Below are 18,379 nucleotides of genomic sequence, written 5' to 3'. Positions count from 1 at the left end.
ACCTGTAAGGCTCACCTGTACTGCACAGTGGGGACTGGTGCAGAACCATTTCCATCCATGTAGATCCCCAGACACAGCAGTGCCAGGAAAAGGCACAAAGCTGGCTGCAATGGCTCCCCTCTAATGAGGGAGTGCATGGGAGGTCACAGGTTTCATCAGTGCAGGAGAGCTCTTTGCATGGGTCACAGCATTACAATTTTTTGTGTACTTCTAGGACTCCTCTGACTTCTTCCTGCATCTCCTTTAGAAACTTCTCCTGTGCTCTATATAGCGAATAAGAAGAAACAGTTTTACTGACTTTGAAGATTTGAATTGTCATTTAAGTGCTTGCAGTTAGACTCGTATTGAAAACCACAGGTGACTACCAAGCTGTAAAAATGAACCACACAAGTTATACCAGCATACATATAATGTGTACACACATGGATTATGTTGTTTTGTAATTACTATTTGATCCTGTCTCAGAGTATACTAAGAAAATGTTCATCTGTGTTTGAACAAAAAAAGGCTAAGCATAGCATTTACTTTGTTATGCAGACAGATGTGTAGCAACCTTGAGATGATTTGCACTGAGCAGGTGAAAAGCATGTGGTTCTGTCTGGCTGCTTAGATTCGGAATTTCACTTTTAGGCTGTTTCTCACAGTATGTACATCAGTCTTCAGAAGTTCAGCATGCTATTATTGCATGATTTGTTGCAATCGTCTTCTGAATTCCAATTTGCAACCTTAATGCTACATTTATGAAGTCTTTTTGAGCTGAGGAGTAGTATTTTCTGTGCATGTGTGCAGCACATTTTTCTGTTTATTGTGAGTTAAGGGATAGAAGGTGAATTGGAAGAAAACAGCACTTTAGTTAGCAATGTGAAATGGAGGGCATATGCTGTAAGATGTCCTGGTCATTCATTCCCATTGGCTTGGAGACATATTGAGCCTTTAATGAGCACAGTTTCCGCTTAACCTGGTTTTGAAAGTTAAGGCTTCCAAAAGCTCAGCTTTGGTGAGCATTTTCTGTTTCTAGGTGAGGTTGGTATTGTATCCAGTGTGGACGCCGCTAGAGAAGATGACCTTGGCCGGTGATAGGTGCAGGCATGAATGACAAGCTCCATGAAGAACGTAGTAAACTTGCCAATTCCCAGAAGAAATATTGTTGCCAAAGCAAGTGAAATGAGAGGGCACGGGAGATGCCAGACATGCTTGCCGGGATGCTTGATCTCAGCGCTATCCTTTGAGATTTTGCCCTGTTCGCAGCACGGGGAAATAGTTCCTGCCACACACTTGGAAAGTTACTGGTTCCACAGAGTTTTGTACGCGCTTATTGGTGCCTGCTTTTGGGTTTACTGAGCGTGTTTTTTTGACAAAAACGTGTGCTGCTTTTAAAAATTGTGTTTTCATGCTGTCTCGTTAAGTCCAGACCTAGAAAACAGTCTATGGCTTGGGTGTCCTTGCTGGGCTGTCTCGTGTAATCCTTAATCTGCAAGTGCCAAGTGGCTCAAGGCGGGACACGGGCTCAGACGAAGGCTGAGCAGTGTCGGACTGCATTAGCAGGTGGTAGGCGGGCCCTGGGGAGGGGAATGCGTGTCCGTACGAGGGAAACAAAGCGAAACGAAGGGCAGGTGCGGGCGGGGCCGGGGCCGGGGCGGGGCCGGGGCCGGGGCGGCGGCGATAATAGGCGGCGGCTCGCGGCCGCGCCGGGCTCCGCCGCAGGGACAGGACACCGGGAAGCAGGGTCATCGCAGGGCAGCGCCTGCCTGGCAGTGTCAGCCTCTGCAAGATCAGTCAATACTCATTTCCTGTCGCCCTGCAAAAAGAAAAAAAAAAAAAAAAAAGACACTGCTACCTACAACCTCTCAGCAAGTGCACGAAACTTAAATTGTAGTAGAAGCCACAGCAGCTGAAGCTGATCCCTGGGTAGCATGAATAGCATGAATCAGATAGAAACAAACATGCAGTACACCTACAACTATGAAGAGGATGAGTACATGACCCAAGAAGAAGAATGGGACAGGGATCTTCTCCTGGACCCAGCATGGGAGAAACAGCAAAGGAAGGTCTGGAAATAATGTATATCTGTTCGTGTGTTCTCTGTGGAATGATGCCCTGTCTTACTGCCATGCTGTGTCTGGAATTGTCAGGGTACTAATAAAATATATTTTACATTGTATAAACCATTTATATAATGTATAGTAGCTATGCCTTATTTTTAGTATACAGCATTCAATTTTTTTAATTCTTAAGTGAAACTTATGTCCGATGAAAATAATTCATGGGAGTCAGGAGTTATTTTTGTATTGCACTGCAAGTATTCTGTCAGTACCTCTATATTTATGGATAAGAATTTCAGTAACTTTTAACTTTACTTCCTGGGTCTTCCTATTGGAAAGCAGGCTGAATTGATGTGTATGCCTGGTTGATTTTCAAAAAGAGTAAATTGCAATTTTAAACAAGGATGAATGACAATAGTTCAAAACGAGTGTGCAGAAAACTTTGCAATATTTCTGAGAGCAGACTGAGAAGTCACTTTTGAAATTGCAATCTTGCAAGTTGAGTCTTGTTAGAATTTATTATTTATCTCCATTCTGACTGATTCACCTGACAAGGAAAATATTGCTTAGAAATATATCCAGGCTATATTTGGAAAACTTTATGTCATGATTATGTTCCTATATGCCAATTCACTGTCTGGGGGGAAAAAACAAACATGTCTGTAAATTCCTCAGAATACACAGTTTAGAAGAAATGCTTCTTGCCTTGTAGGTATAAGAAAGCTATTATGCCACCAAGTACTGTTCATGTTCTTTTTCTGAACATAGGCAGAAATTATGATCCCAGCAGCAGTCACATCAATGCTTTGGTACTTTAGTAATAGTTGCAATATCTAATTTCATAAAATTAAGTTTTAAGTAGCATATGGAAAGAAAAGATGAAATAATGCAAAGGATTTATTGCTTCCTAATTTAAAAGGTGATGTTGAAGTCACAGCTGACAGATCTGGGATTAAAAGGTTATCTGCTGGTTACAAGAATGAAAAAAAGGGAGGGAGTGAGAGACAGTGGTCTGGACAATAAGGTTGAATATGCATTTTGCATAGATGAGCAGCTTAAGTAGAAGGTAACAATTTAGACCTAATGACAGTCTCTCCCACTGTTACAGCTTCTATAAAAGCTATACTATAAAAGTGTAATTATAAAAGTTAGAGCTGTTAGAATAGTTGGGGCCAGTGGGTTTGGTTTTCCATTAAAATTTGTAGAAGCAATATTTTCCTCTCAGATTTAGCTTGTACCCTTTCTCTTGTTATTTTTAGCTGTTTTTGTTCATTTTCTTAAATTCATACCTGTTCAGATCCCACTGTGTGAGGATAAGGGGAGAAGTTCTGCTCTAAGTTGAAGTTCACTTTTCTTGATCTACCAGCTGCTGCAACTCCTAACTAATAATTAAGTTGTACTCATCAACACAGGCATTTGTTTTAATTTGTCACTCTTCAGATGGTGAACTATACTTTCATGTTTTATCATGAGAATGAAAATTAGTGCTGAAGTGCTTTAGTGATTTGAAACTGCTCAGTGTAAGAGGTTGTGTTACATCTGATTAGGATTCAACTGTCCATTATTTCAGAGAAGGCTGATTTCAATAGAAAATGGGCAGGTTCCTAGATCCTAATGCACTCTAATGCAGTTTTTCTTCAATGCAGATAAATGTTAAAAAGTAAAGAGTTTGGGTTAGGTAGACATTCTTATAATAAGTCTCTTGATTCTTACAAGAAAGCGTGCAGCAATTAAATGCATTGAAAATTTTATGTTTCCACTCCTCTGAACAAGCAGTACTTCAGCAGAAAGTCAAATTTCCACACTGTCAAATTAAAACAGACTCTGCTTCCATAGAGTAGAGAGTGTGGTTTTGCTACTTAATGCTGTCAGTTCCCAGGGTTTAGTTTTAATATTAATTTGATACCACATTCAAATAAAATTTATAAGAGAGGAGTCTTATTCTTCATCTTGGAAAGAAGTCTGAATTTATTATTACGTGAAAAGTAAGTACTCGCATGATAAAGGGCCTGATAAACCTTGCAGAATGTCAAGGCTTCTATATTTTCCTAATTTGTGCTAAGACAGTTGCAGAAAGTGCTTTCTTAGTTTCCTTATTCATTAGGAGAAGACTGCAAGTACATGGGCACAGATATTTGTTCTAACTGGTAATACAATATTCAGAAGTGATCTTGGTGGAGCCCTGGCAGTTGGCAGCATATATTTTCTATTAGACAGTCTTGGAACAAACCAAAAATAAATGCCATTGTTTCTATTGTGGGCTGCCCTCTCCAGACTTGCCATTTCAGTGATATGCCTGGTATGAAATCTGTCAACAGATGCTGGTAACACATGATGACATCCATAGGATTACAATGGAGGTGACACCTAATTATAACTGTGGTTCGTAGAATATTATGGTCTGCTGTAATCCAGGCTCCTTGGTGGTTGCAGGTGTCCAAAAATACATGAAGAACACTAAAGGAAGGAAAGCTGAGTTGTAGTTTAGCACTGGCTCTCTGAATGTGAACAATTTAAATGAGTTGGCTGAGGTAAAATTTAGCCTCTGTCAATTCAGGATATAAGAAAATGCAACATTTTGCCCATTTTTGCATTAGACGCTCTTGGCAAAAACTTAAATGTGCCTGGGCATTTCAGATAGCAACTTTAAAGAAAGCAAAAATTTTATTTTGGATGGACATGCTGTCTACTGTCGAAAATAAATAGAGCACCATGGCCTTTGTGTCTTTTGAATATATAGATGTGTACCATAAGAGACTTCTGAAGTCTGCTCCTTGACCCACTACACTTCCACTGCCCATGTGTGCTAAAACAGCAGCTGAAAGATCTATGAAAGTGGCCCCTTGTTTCTTCAGTCCTACACAGAAATAGAAAAGTATTGGAAATTAGAAAGCCTGACCAGAGAGGGTGGGATTATTTTCTTCATTCTGCTCTGTAACCCTAGACAAGGTCAACTCACCTCTGACCTCAGTTTTCTCACTGGTAGAAGGAGGACAGCAGTGATGTTTGTAAGAAGTGGTAGAAGTGGTTTGTTCTATGGTCTGTCAGACGAGAGATCAGCTGTCTTTTATTCCTTACCCTGCTGGACTGGATTGGAAGTGGAAATCATACTAGCTTATAATGGAAGACTTAAAACATAATTTCTTTTCCTCATAATATATTTATTTCTTAAGTTTTCAAGAAAAGTTCAAGACTCCACAAACCTTTTCATTTTTCCTTCCCTGTATCTCAGTAGAACTAAAAGGAACATAAGGAAATGCAGTGTCCCTTAGTTTAGGAAGCCAAACACAGCAATGCTACTTGAAATGCACACACACTGTATTTTTGCAATGTTTTTGATCTGCCAACACTGCTTGGTGAGCCATGCGTTTAACGTGGCTCTTGCATATATGCATCTTTTGATGTAAGTAATTATAAGAGTGAGTGTGCTTTTTAAAACTTTGACATGAATTGTGGGTTGTTGGATTTCCAAGGAAGGTAAAACAAGTGTGTTCCCTTTTTCAGGACAGTTGTATTGGAAGGCATTAAACAGAGCTCACACATTTAACATGTACCTTCTGCAGTTATAAAAACCTGTCTGACACGATTGCCCTAACACATGTAAGGAAGGAACTGGGAACATGTTCCTTGCCATACTGACATTGTTATAGATAAATGATCTTATTCTAGCTTGCTCTGTGGTGCCACTTCTTTGTTAATGCAGAAGTCAATGTAAATGATGACCATTTGGATGGCGTATTTATACTGGTAAAAAATAAACAAGATTATTTAAAATATTTATTTACCTTGATATTGACCTCTTTCTGAATGCATATCTACTTGATGACACTGAACATTGTGCATGAGTGAGGACTTTGGAAAATATTCTTAAGGAGAAAAGCTGTGTCTTTTCAGTCTTCAGCAATGCATATCAGGTTACTTTTCCAGTGTGACCTATAAGGATTTATCTGCATTACCTCCTTTGGCTGGTAATATAACTCTTGTTGTCCTTACAAACAACAACAACAAAAAAAGAAAAAGAAAAAAAAAACAAAACCAAAAAAAAAAAAAAACAAAAAACACCCAAAAAACCCATATAGAAGTCATGTGTATGGCAAATTATTTGGCAGGAGCCATCAGAACTATGGATTATGGACAATGTTCTTATTTATATGTTGCTGCAGCTTTATTAAGTTCAGCAGATTGGAGAGGTTCATTGCAGCCTGAAAGAGAAATTGACCTTGTGTTCAGACTGAGTTCAGAGTCTATAAATAGAGTTACAGTCAGTATCCTGAATTTACTCTAAAGTTTTCTTGGTCTTCTATGGATGGAATCTAAGTTGCTTTCTTATCAGAAACCTCTTCCTGTAGGAATTTTACTGGTGGGTGAGAAGACAGATATAGTGGAAAGGAACAACTTCATTCTTCATTGGGCAAGAAAAATAAGCAAAGATGAATGAATCAAGAATAAGTACAAGACAGAAAAGGGTTGGCAGGATAGACTAATGCCACCAGCAAAATTAAGTTCTACAGAACCACTTTTCACGGATTTACAGGCTCCAGACTGAAATTGTTGTGGAGAATATAACAATATCCTCATTGTGTGGAGGGCATTCCAGCCTAGGTCTTCCTCTTTTACTGAGATTATCTGGAAATAAAATTGGCTTGGGTTTTTTTTTTCTTTTTTATGTGGTTTTTTTTTTGTTGTTTGTTTTGTTTTTGTTTTTGGGTTTTTTTTTTGTTGTTTTGTTTTTCTTTTTTTTGTTTTTTTTTGTTTTTTTGTTTTAAACCATGTAAAATTCTTTCCTTGAATAATGAGCCTTGGGGTTAGGCTCACACGGCAGACACAGAAACCACCACTAGAGGGTTTTTACTGAGGTGGCATTTTTACCCACTTGGAATACCAGTGAGATTGTTGAGAAGGCAAGGATTCCCCTCTGCAAGTGAGCAACATGAGTAGGGTCTGGACATGAACGTAGGAGGTGTGAGGAAGCAAAAGGTCTTCTCCTTTTGAAGAGAGTATGAACTTCTCATTACCTAGTACTAACCTGTTAACAGTTGCATATTTCTTATAAAGAGGGTATTTTTATGAAGAGTTGAGTAGCTTTAGAACTACTTTCAAGAGGGGATTGAATGCCAGGAGGAAAAACATCCAGAGTCAAAAGCAGAATGATAATGGAAAAGCCATGTGCCAGAGTAGCACATGCTATTTCATATGGTGTGTCCTACACTGCAGTTCTTTCCCTCCTTTACCTTTTATGCAGATAATTAGGATTATGTAGGTGAATTGGGAATTCTGATGGCCAAAATGCAGGATTTTCTATTAGTATTATTAGTTAAAAAGTGAAACAATATTACCTTTAGATTTTTTCCCCTAGTGTTCAGCAAGTATTTGGCTGTCTTGTATAGAATAGCAATGTCTTGCCAAATGATACTCTCTAGACACAGAGTGCAACTTAAGAAACATAGGCTTCAGCATTCCAAGGCCAAATGCTCGTCTTTTGGATGCATCAAGAATTTTTTTCAAACAGTAGATGCCAAAAGCTCTAGCATTATGAACACAGAAAGGGCATCTCTTGTTTTCTTTCAAATCCTATGTGCATTCTCAGTGGAAGATGGCCCCACAGAAGGTCTGCTGAGAACTTTGTAGTCAATAGGCAAACATATTTTTTTTCCTACAACAGCATGTCTTGATTTCTCAACATATACTGTAAGTGTCCCAAATATCAAACACTGATGCATCAGAAAGCCATGGAGTGGCAATTTCTTTTATCCTGTGAAGAGTTGCCATGAGAGCAGAAGGAGTCTCTGTAGATATAGGGAATGTGTTTATGGCCTGTTCTGTACAATTTGCCTCTCAGAGATTAGTGCTTTTTAAAATAGTAACATGTTAAATTCCTCTTGCTGATGTTACTTACATGGAATGGTGCTTGAGAGGAGCATGCTGAAAGGATAGTGGAATGGTCCTATTTTGTCTTGCAAGCTGTCAATAAAGTGCGCAGCCCTGAATAGTGTGCTGCTGGATTAGACAGGAAAAATCAAAACTATTACGAAATTCACTTTACAGGAAATGATTATGTAGGTACTTTGTTTGAATGGGAAGGTTTTCTTTACCAATGCTAAGTGAGAGAAATCAATCAATATTATGTTTCCTATTTAAACTCAAATGAACCTCTCAATGTTGACCCATTCCAGGCTCTGTATGCTTTTAAGTGTTGTCAAATTGATAATTCCTACAGTCTTAGTTTAGCTGTTAATTTCCATTGACCCCCAAATATCTGACAGCAACAGATTATGAAAAGAAATGATCAGAACCATTTTATAATGGGAAACAAAGGCTACCTGCTTCCTTTACTCATAGATATACACCACAATATCTCCTGAAATTTGCATAGTAAAACGTCTGTCTGTAGATACGCTGATCCAATTAGTAAAACAATAAGGATTGGAAGAAAGTATGGACCTAAGTGGGTTTCCATAAGCTGCAACCAATGTGCTTAAGAGCTAGAGAAAAGCTGTGTGTTAAGTAGTGGACTTTGCAATAATCTCTTGGGGGTGGGATGTCTGCATCTTGCCTGAATCTGTTTGGGTCACTGCAGAGCTAAAGAGAGAAGCATGGAAGGTATTTACTTGGGAGACCTCTGAGGGTTTTCAGCCCTGAGACCACAGTAAAAATGAATCCATGCTTGTACAATTTCTAGCCCTGTGCAAAAAAAGCTGGGCTGGGGGAAATTCTGTAAACTAATGAATATCAGGAAGAAAACACCATGATTGCACCATCAATTTCCAAATTAAACTAAACAGCTTTGCAAAATGAATTTTGACTGCTTTTGGTCAATGGGGCTAGGTCAAAATCTTTCCTCTTCTGTCTTCTCAGAAGACTGAAGACATCATTATGATGGAAAAATCAGATGCCAACAAATGCCTCACATGAAATGATCACTGTTGCTTAAATTCTGATCTATTTAATGACTTTTAATTTAGCTAGTAATTTCTGAATTGCACTTTACAGTTCTACTGATTAATTTCAAAAGGACTGAGCATTAAGATTTTCTATAGTTGTAAATGGTGATTAATATGTAGATATTAGTAGTAGTTTAGAAATTGTACTGCAGACTCTGCTTGCAGAAGGATGCATTGGATTTGCAGCTGGAATGCAGGTAGATCTGATGCAGGAAGAAACATGTAAATTAAACAGAATTAGATGAGAATTTGTACTGCTTTGCTTTGTCCCAAGTCAAAAAATGTCCCTCCTGTGTGTTATTTTATAGCCTTACAAATAAACAAATATAAAAGTGCTTACACAGTTGGCAAAGTTGAGTTGGTTTCAATGGCTTTACTGCCAAGCATAATTTCTTCTGAGCCAGAATTGTTGGGATAAACAATGTGTAGCTGATGTGGTATTCCTCCACTGTGAGCACTGAGAAGTTGCTGACTCTGAATATCTCCTTTATGGCCATGCACTCTTTACTTTCAGCTGGTATCAGAAGGGGAGAGTGTGTTCACACAGAGTATTCAATTTCTTCCTAAATTAAATTTCATTCCTCATAGTTTGGGGTACTTTTCACATTTTCAGTGTTTGGGGAACACCATTTCATGAAATGCTGTGATAAGAGTGTGTGATGTTTTTAGATCACTGGATTTGTTGGTTTGAAATATGCCTCTGGCTGAGAGACTTGATGCATAAATCTTATAATAACTATACAGGTCCTATATAATTCTCTATTTCTACACAAGAAAATTTGGCAGGTATTTAAAGATAAAAGGTTCCTCTTTTCACATTAACAGCAAACACAGTGTTAGGACCACCCTCTGTGCCTGTTTCTGTACAGAACCTGTAGCAGCTCTTCCTGCTGGCAGTACAGGGAACACTTCAGTACAGATCAAGGCAGTGTGGTCTCAGTAATCCTCAAACTGCTGGTGTGAAAGGCTTACAGGGCAGGTGTTACTGCTCTGCAGGAAGAGACAGGGGCAGAAGGTTTTGAAATGCAATGATCTCCTTTTATGAAAGTGTCTCCTACTTGAAATGGTAGCTTGTAGAAATACACTTCATACTTTTGAAGGCCCGTCCAGAGGGAAGCAGAAGGTGACAGCTGTCTGGCTGATTTCTAGTTAGTTCTTATAATTGGACCTAAAATTTCTGAATGTGCATAGAGGGGAGAAAATAAATCCTAAATTTATGTCCTAAGTGCAAGAAGGGGCACTGCTGCTCCTGTGTCTGGTCCTGGTTTTACCCACTTTTGACTTATAAGGACACATTGCTTTGCCCATGTCTTCATCTCCAAAAAAGTGGTTGTAGTACCTCTGTGCTGGCTTGGCAGATGGCAGTGATAAATGTTTACTGTACTTGATATGAGTAAGATTTTTCATTTACTTCAAATGCTTCCTCCCAACTGCTCTGAACTGCCAGAATTCCTTCAACTTGAAATCAGAGGTTTTTATTTCTGTTAAAAAATTTATAAATTTGAGAAGGCCAGCCATCCACTACTTGGATAACTTGCAGAACCTAATTTAGAGCAGACAGATTCTACTCTTAACTGCCCCTCTGAAAAACCTTGATCACCTCTACTACCATAGGATTCTGTGGAAAGTGACTACCCCAGGCTAAATTTAGTATCCATGATTATTACTTAAGCATCTAAGGAAACACTCATATTTTTTATAGGTGTTGAACACCCAGGCATTTCCACTGATGTCAGGAGGAACTTCTGTCTATTTTGCACCTTTGAAAATCAGCCTGTCATTTTGGCAGTCACAGAAAGGCTTAACTATCTAGCATTAAGTGATTTTTTAAACTCTGTTTTATATTTAATCTTGGCACCAGTGTAAGCTTTTCACTGCTGCAAGACTTAAGACATTGCACTCTTTAATGTGAAGAAAACTGGTACCCAGCTGCATTGAATTCAAATTTTATAGAACCCCAAACACCCAACTATAAATGATTGTGTAGCTCTGGGGTATTATTTCACCTAGAGGAGTTCCTTTGAGCTATGAAAACCTCTATAGTCCAAGTTTATCTCCAGCTCAGTTCTGGAGAGTAGATCCACTACAAGTTTTCTTTGGCAGAGTAGCTGATCATCTTTGGCTCTGCTAGTATCCATGGGCTTCCAGTCCCTTTCATTTGCTGGTACAATGATCTTCTGCTATGTACCAGATCATGGAAGAAATTTGAAGCAACCCTCCCTCTTCTTAATGCTTCTTAATCCTAAATAATTTCAGTAACGTGGTTTGCAGTGCAGCCCCACAAGCAGCTGTATCTGTGTGTGCACATATTATGTACAATGCACTTATTGCCCATTTGGCATTATAGTAAAAGACAAGCAGAACACCAGACATGAGGCTGAAGTTGGTTTTCTTTCCTTTTTCTGAGGCCTTCATTTCCATGATGGAGCACAGGTCTCAGAATGGCTCCTGTTAAGAAGAGAGATAAACAAAGAATTGTTTATTTAATTGATAAAGCAGTTTGCTTATCACAAACTGTCTAAAACGGTTGTTTATGCCTTCAGCAGTTACTGTCATCATTGTTTATTTACCCACCTATTCTTAGTTAAGTGCTTGAGAACTGGTTACTTAATTAAATTTCTTATTTGTATATAATCAAGTCATCCAAAGATCCCAAGTAATGTTTTGCTATTTATTCTGGTTTAAAGAAAATGTAAGTAATTTAGGAACCTGAGTCTTACTAAATGCTATTTAGAAACTCTGAAATTTGTCTGAAAGGCTGCTGTCTTACAGGATATTTAAAATATTTTATAAAATGTTATTCTATAGATAATGCCTCATAAAAATAATTAAAGCATAAACAAATTAGCCCAGTATGTTTAAGTGGTATCTTTAACCACATAAATAACTAATTTCTTTAAAAATCAGTTTCTTAAACTAAGCATGAAATAAAAATAAATTTTTTTTAGTGATCAGTTACAATAGTGAAGCAATTCACATGGACAGATTATGTTCTTTGTGTATTGAGAAATGCTGCATTGAGTAATGTGGCATATATGCCACAGAAGAGCCTTTTGTTGCATAATTGGGAATTAATGTATGAGGTTTTTCTTTCTCTGTAAGAGTCTCAACTGAAACCTTAGTTTAGGTTACAAGTGCAACTAGATTTGGTTGTCTCCAATGTGCTAGATAACTGAATGCAAAGACAACATTTACTGTGTAAATGTTTTGGGATTTGACTATTGACATATTTTCCTATCGTTTATTGGAGTCAGAGCCTTAAGGATGTGTGTTTTGGTAAAGGTAAAATTGAAAAAACTTTCAGTATCTGTCACAACCTGCTTTTATGATTATGGAAGTGCTTTAAAGAATGCTGCTAAATTGGATAGGAACATAGTTTTATCCCACTCTGACTGTATTGACAAATTTATAATGGATTTACTTACTCAACTGGCAATGTAGTGTATGATTACTGGATAAAGATAGCATGATGAAGAAAATCATCAGAGAAAGCAGAGGAAAGACATTTAGAAATCCAGTCAACCAAATCCTGCATTAGCCTACTTTAATTAATCCTTCTATTTCCAGAGGGCATACCTTTATTTCCTTCGATACTGTAATGTGTGAATGCTTCTTTCATCTCATCCTGAATATTTGGCCATTAAAATATATATCTGCTGAAACAGGACTCTTATCTGTGATAGTTCATGAGCTCTTGGGAAACCAGGAGGTGTAACACCGTAATGTACAGCTGGAGGAAAAAGCACCTAAAAATGGAGACAATAGGAGATCCTAGCTCTTGACTAAGAAGGTTAATTTGGCATTGACAGGGTAGTGGCAATGCATGTTCTTTGTTTAATACACTTTGTCTAACTAGCATTTTAAATGAGACTTCCCAAATGTCACTTTGCTCAAAAGTGATCCAGAAAGCACCAGAATGCAAATAAGTCTCTGTTCCATTAACTGAGCATGCCTTTGAAAGTATCTAAAAGTCTTGTAGAGAGCAAGAGAGAGGACGCATGGAAAAGAGATACTTGGGAGCATGAATCAACACTTTGGGGTTTCTGCCAGAACTTACACACTTCATGCTCTGCAAGCTCTCTGCTTGGGTCCCTAGTGCCCTGCCTGACTGGTTGGGAGGGGTATTTGGACAGCACTTTATGAGATATGAATATATACCTCTGTGTAAATGCAGAGATGCAGTCTTTATTACATGGATGACAGAGTCCATTAAAAGTCAATAAAAATGTGTACATTTCTTTGTGGCACTCAATTTTGTGCAGTGTAGTGGCAAATCTATTTTAATGCCCTGACAACTGGGCACAAACGAATTTATTTCTAGGCATGCTGTGTGAGGTTCTGTGGTGTAAAGTGATCAGGAATGCTGTGTAAGATGTTAGTAGCCACACTGCTGCAGATTCTAATGTCAGGCTTATTTGTTTATAGAGTGTACATGCAAACTCTGCAAAGTGCAGTGTATCAGAGCAGAGAATATTTGGTTGGGGTGCTCTAAATTAGCTTGCCCTGTTAGAGGGAAATATTGTTGTGCCATGCAAATCGCTGGCAGTCCTCAGAGGTTCAGGCTGGATGCTGTGAACTCCCTGCTGTGCCGTGTAGGAGTGCCCTGGTTCTGTCAGAAAGGCACAGGTCCTTGTGGGGGATGCATCTCTATTTCTGCAGATTTCAGTAGGAGGCATGTTGAAGGGCAAAATTTGGCAGTGCTGCATGTAACAAAAAGAAAGTCTTCCATGAGTTGTTAATTGTTGAATTAATAAATGCTGGAAACAGTATGGCAAATTTAAAGAGATCAGCATGTTCGTAAGCTTTTCCTTTGAGGGAAATACAGAACCGACATCTGAAAAGATAAAAAAAAGCCATTGACCAAAAATAGATTATTCAAAACTTTGCATTTGTGTTATTCCGTTGATTCTTTTTTTTTTTTTGTCTGTGTTTGGTTTTGTTTTTAAATCTTTACAGCCATTTAAGAGCTGTCTTCTGAACATACTTGATTCACAGATAAATTTTTCACAAATATTTGTTTTTTGAGGATTATGAAATAGAAGTTCTTTCACTTTCTACAGCATTTTAAGTTTTCAAAATATACATGAGACTGTGAAATACACTCCATTGTAAAGATTAACAGAGCCTGTCTCATCTTGCATTTAGAGGTCTCAGTCCATGGAATGTAAATATATTTCCCCTCTAATGTGGGATAAAGGTTTTGGACATGTAAAGAGGTTTTATAATTTGAAGGAAGTTATACAGGAAGCTGTGGAAGAGCAAGTACTCAAACAGTCATTACTCACAATCTGTCTTTTCAGTCTCATTGGAGATTGCAATTTAATATGGGGGCTATTATAACTTGGAAATTTATCAGTAATTTGAGAACTTTGTTTACTTCACAGACTATACCATTATTTACCATTCTTTAAAGCTAATCTTCCACATTGAGAATGTGCATTAAATAATGGTTTATAATCCAAAATCCAGAGGTATTAATTCTGTTATGATGAGGTATTAATATACTTGTTGGTTTACATAAAAGGCAAAGAGAGCAGAGTCACCAAAAGACTGTTGTGTAACTGTAAATGATGTCATGCATATTGGTACTGATGTAGAAGGGAAAATGAAGAGGTAAGATCATAATAAGCAGCAAGGGATTTCTCCCCATCACTCCATCTGGCTACTGTGAATTATCCAGGGCTGACGTAATGCAGCTGCACTTGTGCATTTGGACATAGGATTCTCATAGAGTATTGCCTGGGTGCTGTTGAGGACCATCTTTTTCCAGGAATTCATGCATATGATGTGAATGAACAAACTGTACGGCAAAAATAGTCATTCACATCCAAGAGAAAGCTGACTTGCACTGCTTAGCAAGGTGGTGACATTATTAATTAAAAGTCTCAGTATTGCAAAACCTTCTGAGTGGAATATTCTGATAGCTCCCACACCCCAGCTCATGATGAAAGATAACCTTGTGCTGAAGATGGACTTTTTAATTTATTGGTTGGGAGTGTGTGGCTGATGGGAACCTTTTACTTTTAGGTCAGTGTTTTGAACCCAAGCCAGGTGAGTAAGTGACAAGGTTGCTAACACATGCAGTCTGTTTGGTAATATCTATGAGGTGAGTTGTACGCTCAGTTTAGCTCTTAGAGGGACAGGTGTCCCCATCACTTAAACCACCAGAAATGGCAGCTTCATTGGAGGTGCCCAAAAAGGGCCTTATTAGTGAGAGGTAGGGACAGTGACTTTTCATCCTAGAGGTGAAAGCTAAAAAAATTTCTGTATGTGAAAATACTTTCTCAGATTGCATCTGTGGGGTTACTCACAGTCATTGCTATTCTTAAACAGTTCCCTGAGCTGCTTCTTTCTCCATACTGGAGGGGCTGGCACATTCACTAAAGAGTTCAAGGAGAGAAGAATAACTAGCATGTAACTAGATTTACAGTAGTAGGTAACTGGTTTATACTAAAAAGCTCGATTTGGTTTTTAAATGCAGAATTAACGTTGGATGACAGTGAACAGATACTGAAGGTGTTGGTAGTTGTAACGCATTGTTTTCTGTCTGTTCAGAGTAGGTTCTGGTTTTGAATAATTTCTTCACAGTTCTATATTTACAAGACATTTATAGTTTTGTCAACTTTCTAATCTCTCTTGCTACTCTTTCTTTATTGGGCTTTTTTCAGGGTTGTATTTGAGCATCTCAAAAACAATGGTTAATTTCCCCACAAAATAGTGCTTTGGAATATGGAGGGTTTATTATTATCCTTGAATACAGAAGTGGGATGCTGAAAAGCACTCAGCTGTGGCTGACATTTGCTCCCATTATTTTGAAAATGATTATAGTCCCTTGTGATGAATCATGGGTCATAATTTGCTCAGCATTTAAGACAGTGAAAACAATTTTAAAATTCCTGTCTTAAGTGCCTTAAAGGCTGTTGCAAAGCTGGGGAAAAAACCACGAGTGTCAGGGTCTCTTCTCAAGGATGATAATACAGACCTCAGGAAAAGTGTGTACCTATGGTACATGAAATCCACTTTTATTTTATTTTGGTTTGTTTAGTTTCCCATGAATTGACTTGGACTCTCCCTCTACCCTCTCTTTCTTCATCTTTGTTTCATTATCATTCTCTATCTTCGCCATCTTTTTCTCCAATATCACTGTCAGGTCTCCAATATTAGATTTCTTTTTGCTAAGGGAAATTAGAGGGCCATATGAAAATAGAGGATGGAAATGGGGATCACCACTTAAAGAACACCCTGACAGAAACAATTTACAGCTTCCTTTTGCTTGCCAAGTGTTTGGATTCCTACAAGGGAGTTGTTTTCTGCTGAGTGACTTCTTTTTTTGTAGTCTTTGGGTCACTTATCTGGCAGGACACAATCTGGCATGAAAACCTGTCATCTTGATATTCTCCCTTTCCACGGCTGCAGTGTAGATGTCAGTTAGGATATGAATCTTCCATGAAGATTATAGAAAGTATGATTGGGAGAATCGAGATTTCTTGCTTCTCTGAATTTGGCTTTCTTCAACTTATTTCACTGATTTGTTAAGATTAGTTTGAATTGTAGCTCTGACATGAAACATGCTTGCAGACCCATTGTTTTGTTGTCTTACTCAAATGTGATAAGCATGCACCCTGTTCCGTTATCCAAATGAGTAAGTACAGGGTAGTATAGGAAATGCTTCAGGGCAGATTCCTACAGAAGTCTTTTTAATAAGCCCTTCCACTTAGAGTAGCCACTACTCACCATTAGTATGAATAAACTCTCTGTCTTGCTAAACACTTTTTTTCCACTATGGTTTTGTGTTTAGTTTCCCCCTTTGATAAATAGCTGACTGCTATTGCAACCAACTTAGGTACAAGACATAAAAGAGATCTGCTTCTGTAGAGTCTGGGTGAGGGACCTTTAAAATACTTTGGCTTAACCAGAGCAACTAGGACTAATGGCTAGAGTCTCAATAAAGTCATGAGCAGAGGATATGCCTGTACATAAATGCAGGCTTAGAACTGTAGTAAAATGTTACTTTTTGCTTGCTTGTCCTTGGAAGTTTAATTTAATATAATTTGGATTTAGCAGAAGCTCGTGCTTACTTACCTAATTTCCCACTTTCATGTAAACAAAATATGCCAGACCTTTTGTAAGACTATGTTGCTCCCTTTTTTATTGCCACAGACTGTTCTGGTCAGCTTGGATGATAGGAGTGTGTTAAAAAACATTCAGAATTCAGAGAACACATCAGAAGCAAGCAGGAGTGTTTTGGTTTTTTTTCCCAAACAATTCCTTTGCATTTCTAATTCCTTCACCTTAACAAATTGGGGAGCTTGCAATTGTTGTAAAGATAAAAATGAGTAAAAATATCCTACTGTTTTTATAATGCAAGATAAAACCATACCACTGCTTTTACTAAAGATTTTAATAGGATCCTGATATCTTTTATTTCTGTGTTATTTTTCGAAGCAGGCATCTTTTATTTGCATGATGCTTGAAATTCCAAAAATTAAAAGTAGATTTAGACCAGCATTTTCCTATGGATACTAAGTACCTTTTAGTTTCAAATGGGATTTTTCATATTGCATATGTTCTCACTTCTGAAATGTCAAAGTTTTTGTTTGAAAATACATTTTGAATAGACCGAATAATTTTAAATGTATTTTGTGAAGTCACATAGTTGGATTTTGACAGATGCTTTCTTAATGGGTGTCATCAACAGTACTGAAAAAGGAATGGGCTTCCTTCAGGGAATGGAGCTGTTGGATCATTGTATTGATGGTCCATCAAAGCTCTGAGTTGTCTGAACACTTGCCTAAATTTTCATTTAAGCCTGAGGCTTCTCTCTTGCATATAAAGATGGGGTTATGTGCTTAAAACTTCTCTGCTTTTTCCAGCTATCTCAGTAGCTGGAACAAAGATATCTGCCTGCTCCTAATAAACTTCACAATATTTTAACTGTTTTAGCCTCCTCAAAGACCTTGTGAAACCTCTCACTTCCTTTCCTTCCTGTTCTTTCCTTAAGAAAAGAAGGCTGAGGTGAGGTTAGTGCAGGCAGTGACCCATACTAAATTTTCCATGCAACTTGCTATCACCTGAGGTTTTGGTTTTTTGTTTTTGGGGTTTTTTTTTCAGTTTAGACCACTGGGAAAACGTAAACTTTCTCTGTTGTCTCCTCTGAAAGAAAGAACTAATGTCACTCTGTAACAAAAGGCTTAATAATCTTGGTGTTGCTCAGGGTTCAACCATGCCAAATTATTCTTCAAGGGCTATTTACATGCTCTGGGTGTTTTTTTGATTATAGTGAGCACTGTAAAACAGACGTGCAGTCATTCAGTACTGGAGGGAGTTGCATGTTTTACAGGAAACCCTAGACTTACATGGGATTAGGCCACCTGCTTTGCAAGGACTGAGGTCTCC

The 18,379-nt window shown here is 38.1% G+C and overlaps 1 protein-coding gene across 1 annotated transcript in view; it reads left to right on the top strand.

Moving 5' to 3' along the window:
- Positions 1 to 1,690: 1,690 nt before the first annotated feature.
- ACTN2 (actinin alpha 2) overlaps positions 1,691 to 18,379 on the top strand; it is a 66,936-nt gene continuing 50,247 nt past the window's right edge. The window contains exon 1 of the mRNA XM_021527082.3: positions 1,691 to 2,048. Within this exon, the coding sequence (XP_021382757.2) occupies positions 1,914 to 2,048 (135 nt within the window). The 5' untranslated portion in view covers positions 1,691 to 1,913. The remainder of the gene's footprint in view (positions 2,049 to 18,379) is intronic.

Source organism: Lonchura striata, chromosome 3 (genome assembly GCF_050655825.1).
Source record: "Lonchura striata isolate lonStrDom1 chromosome 3, ASM5065582v1, whole genome shotgun sequence".
Classification (NCBI taxonomy): domain Eukaryota; kingdom Metazoa; phylum Chordata; class Aves; order Passeriformes; family Estrildidae; genus Lonchura; species Lonchura striata.
Note: the sequence above shows the minus strand (reverse complement) of the source record. Positions and strands in the feature narration are given on the sequence as shown.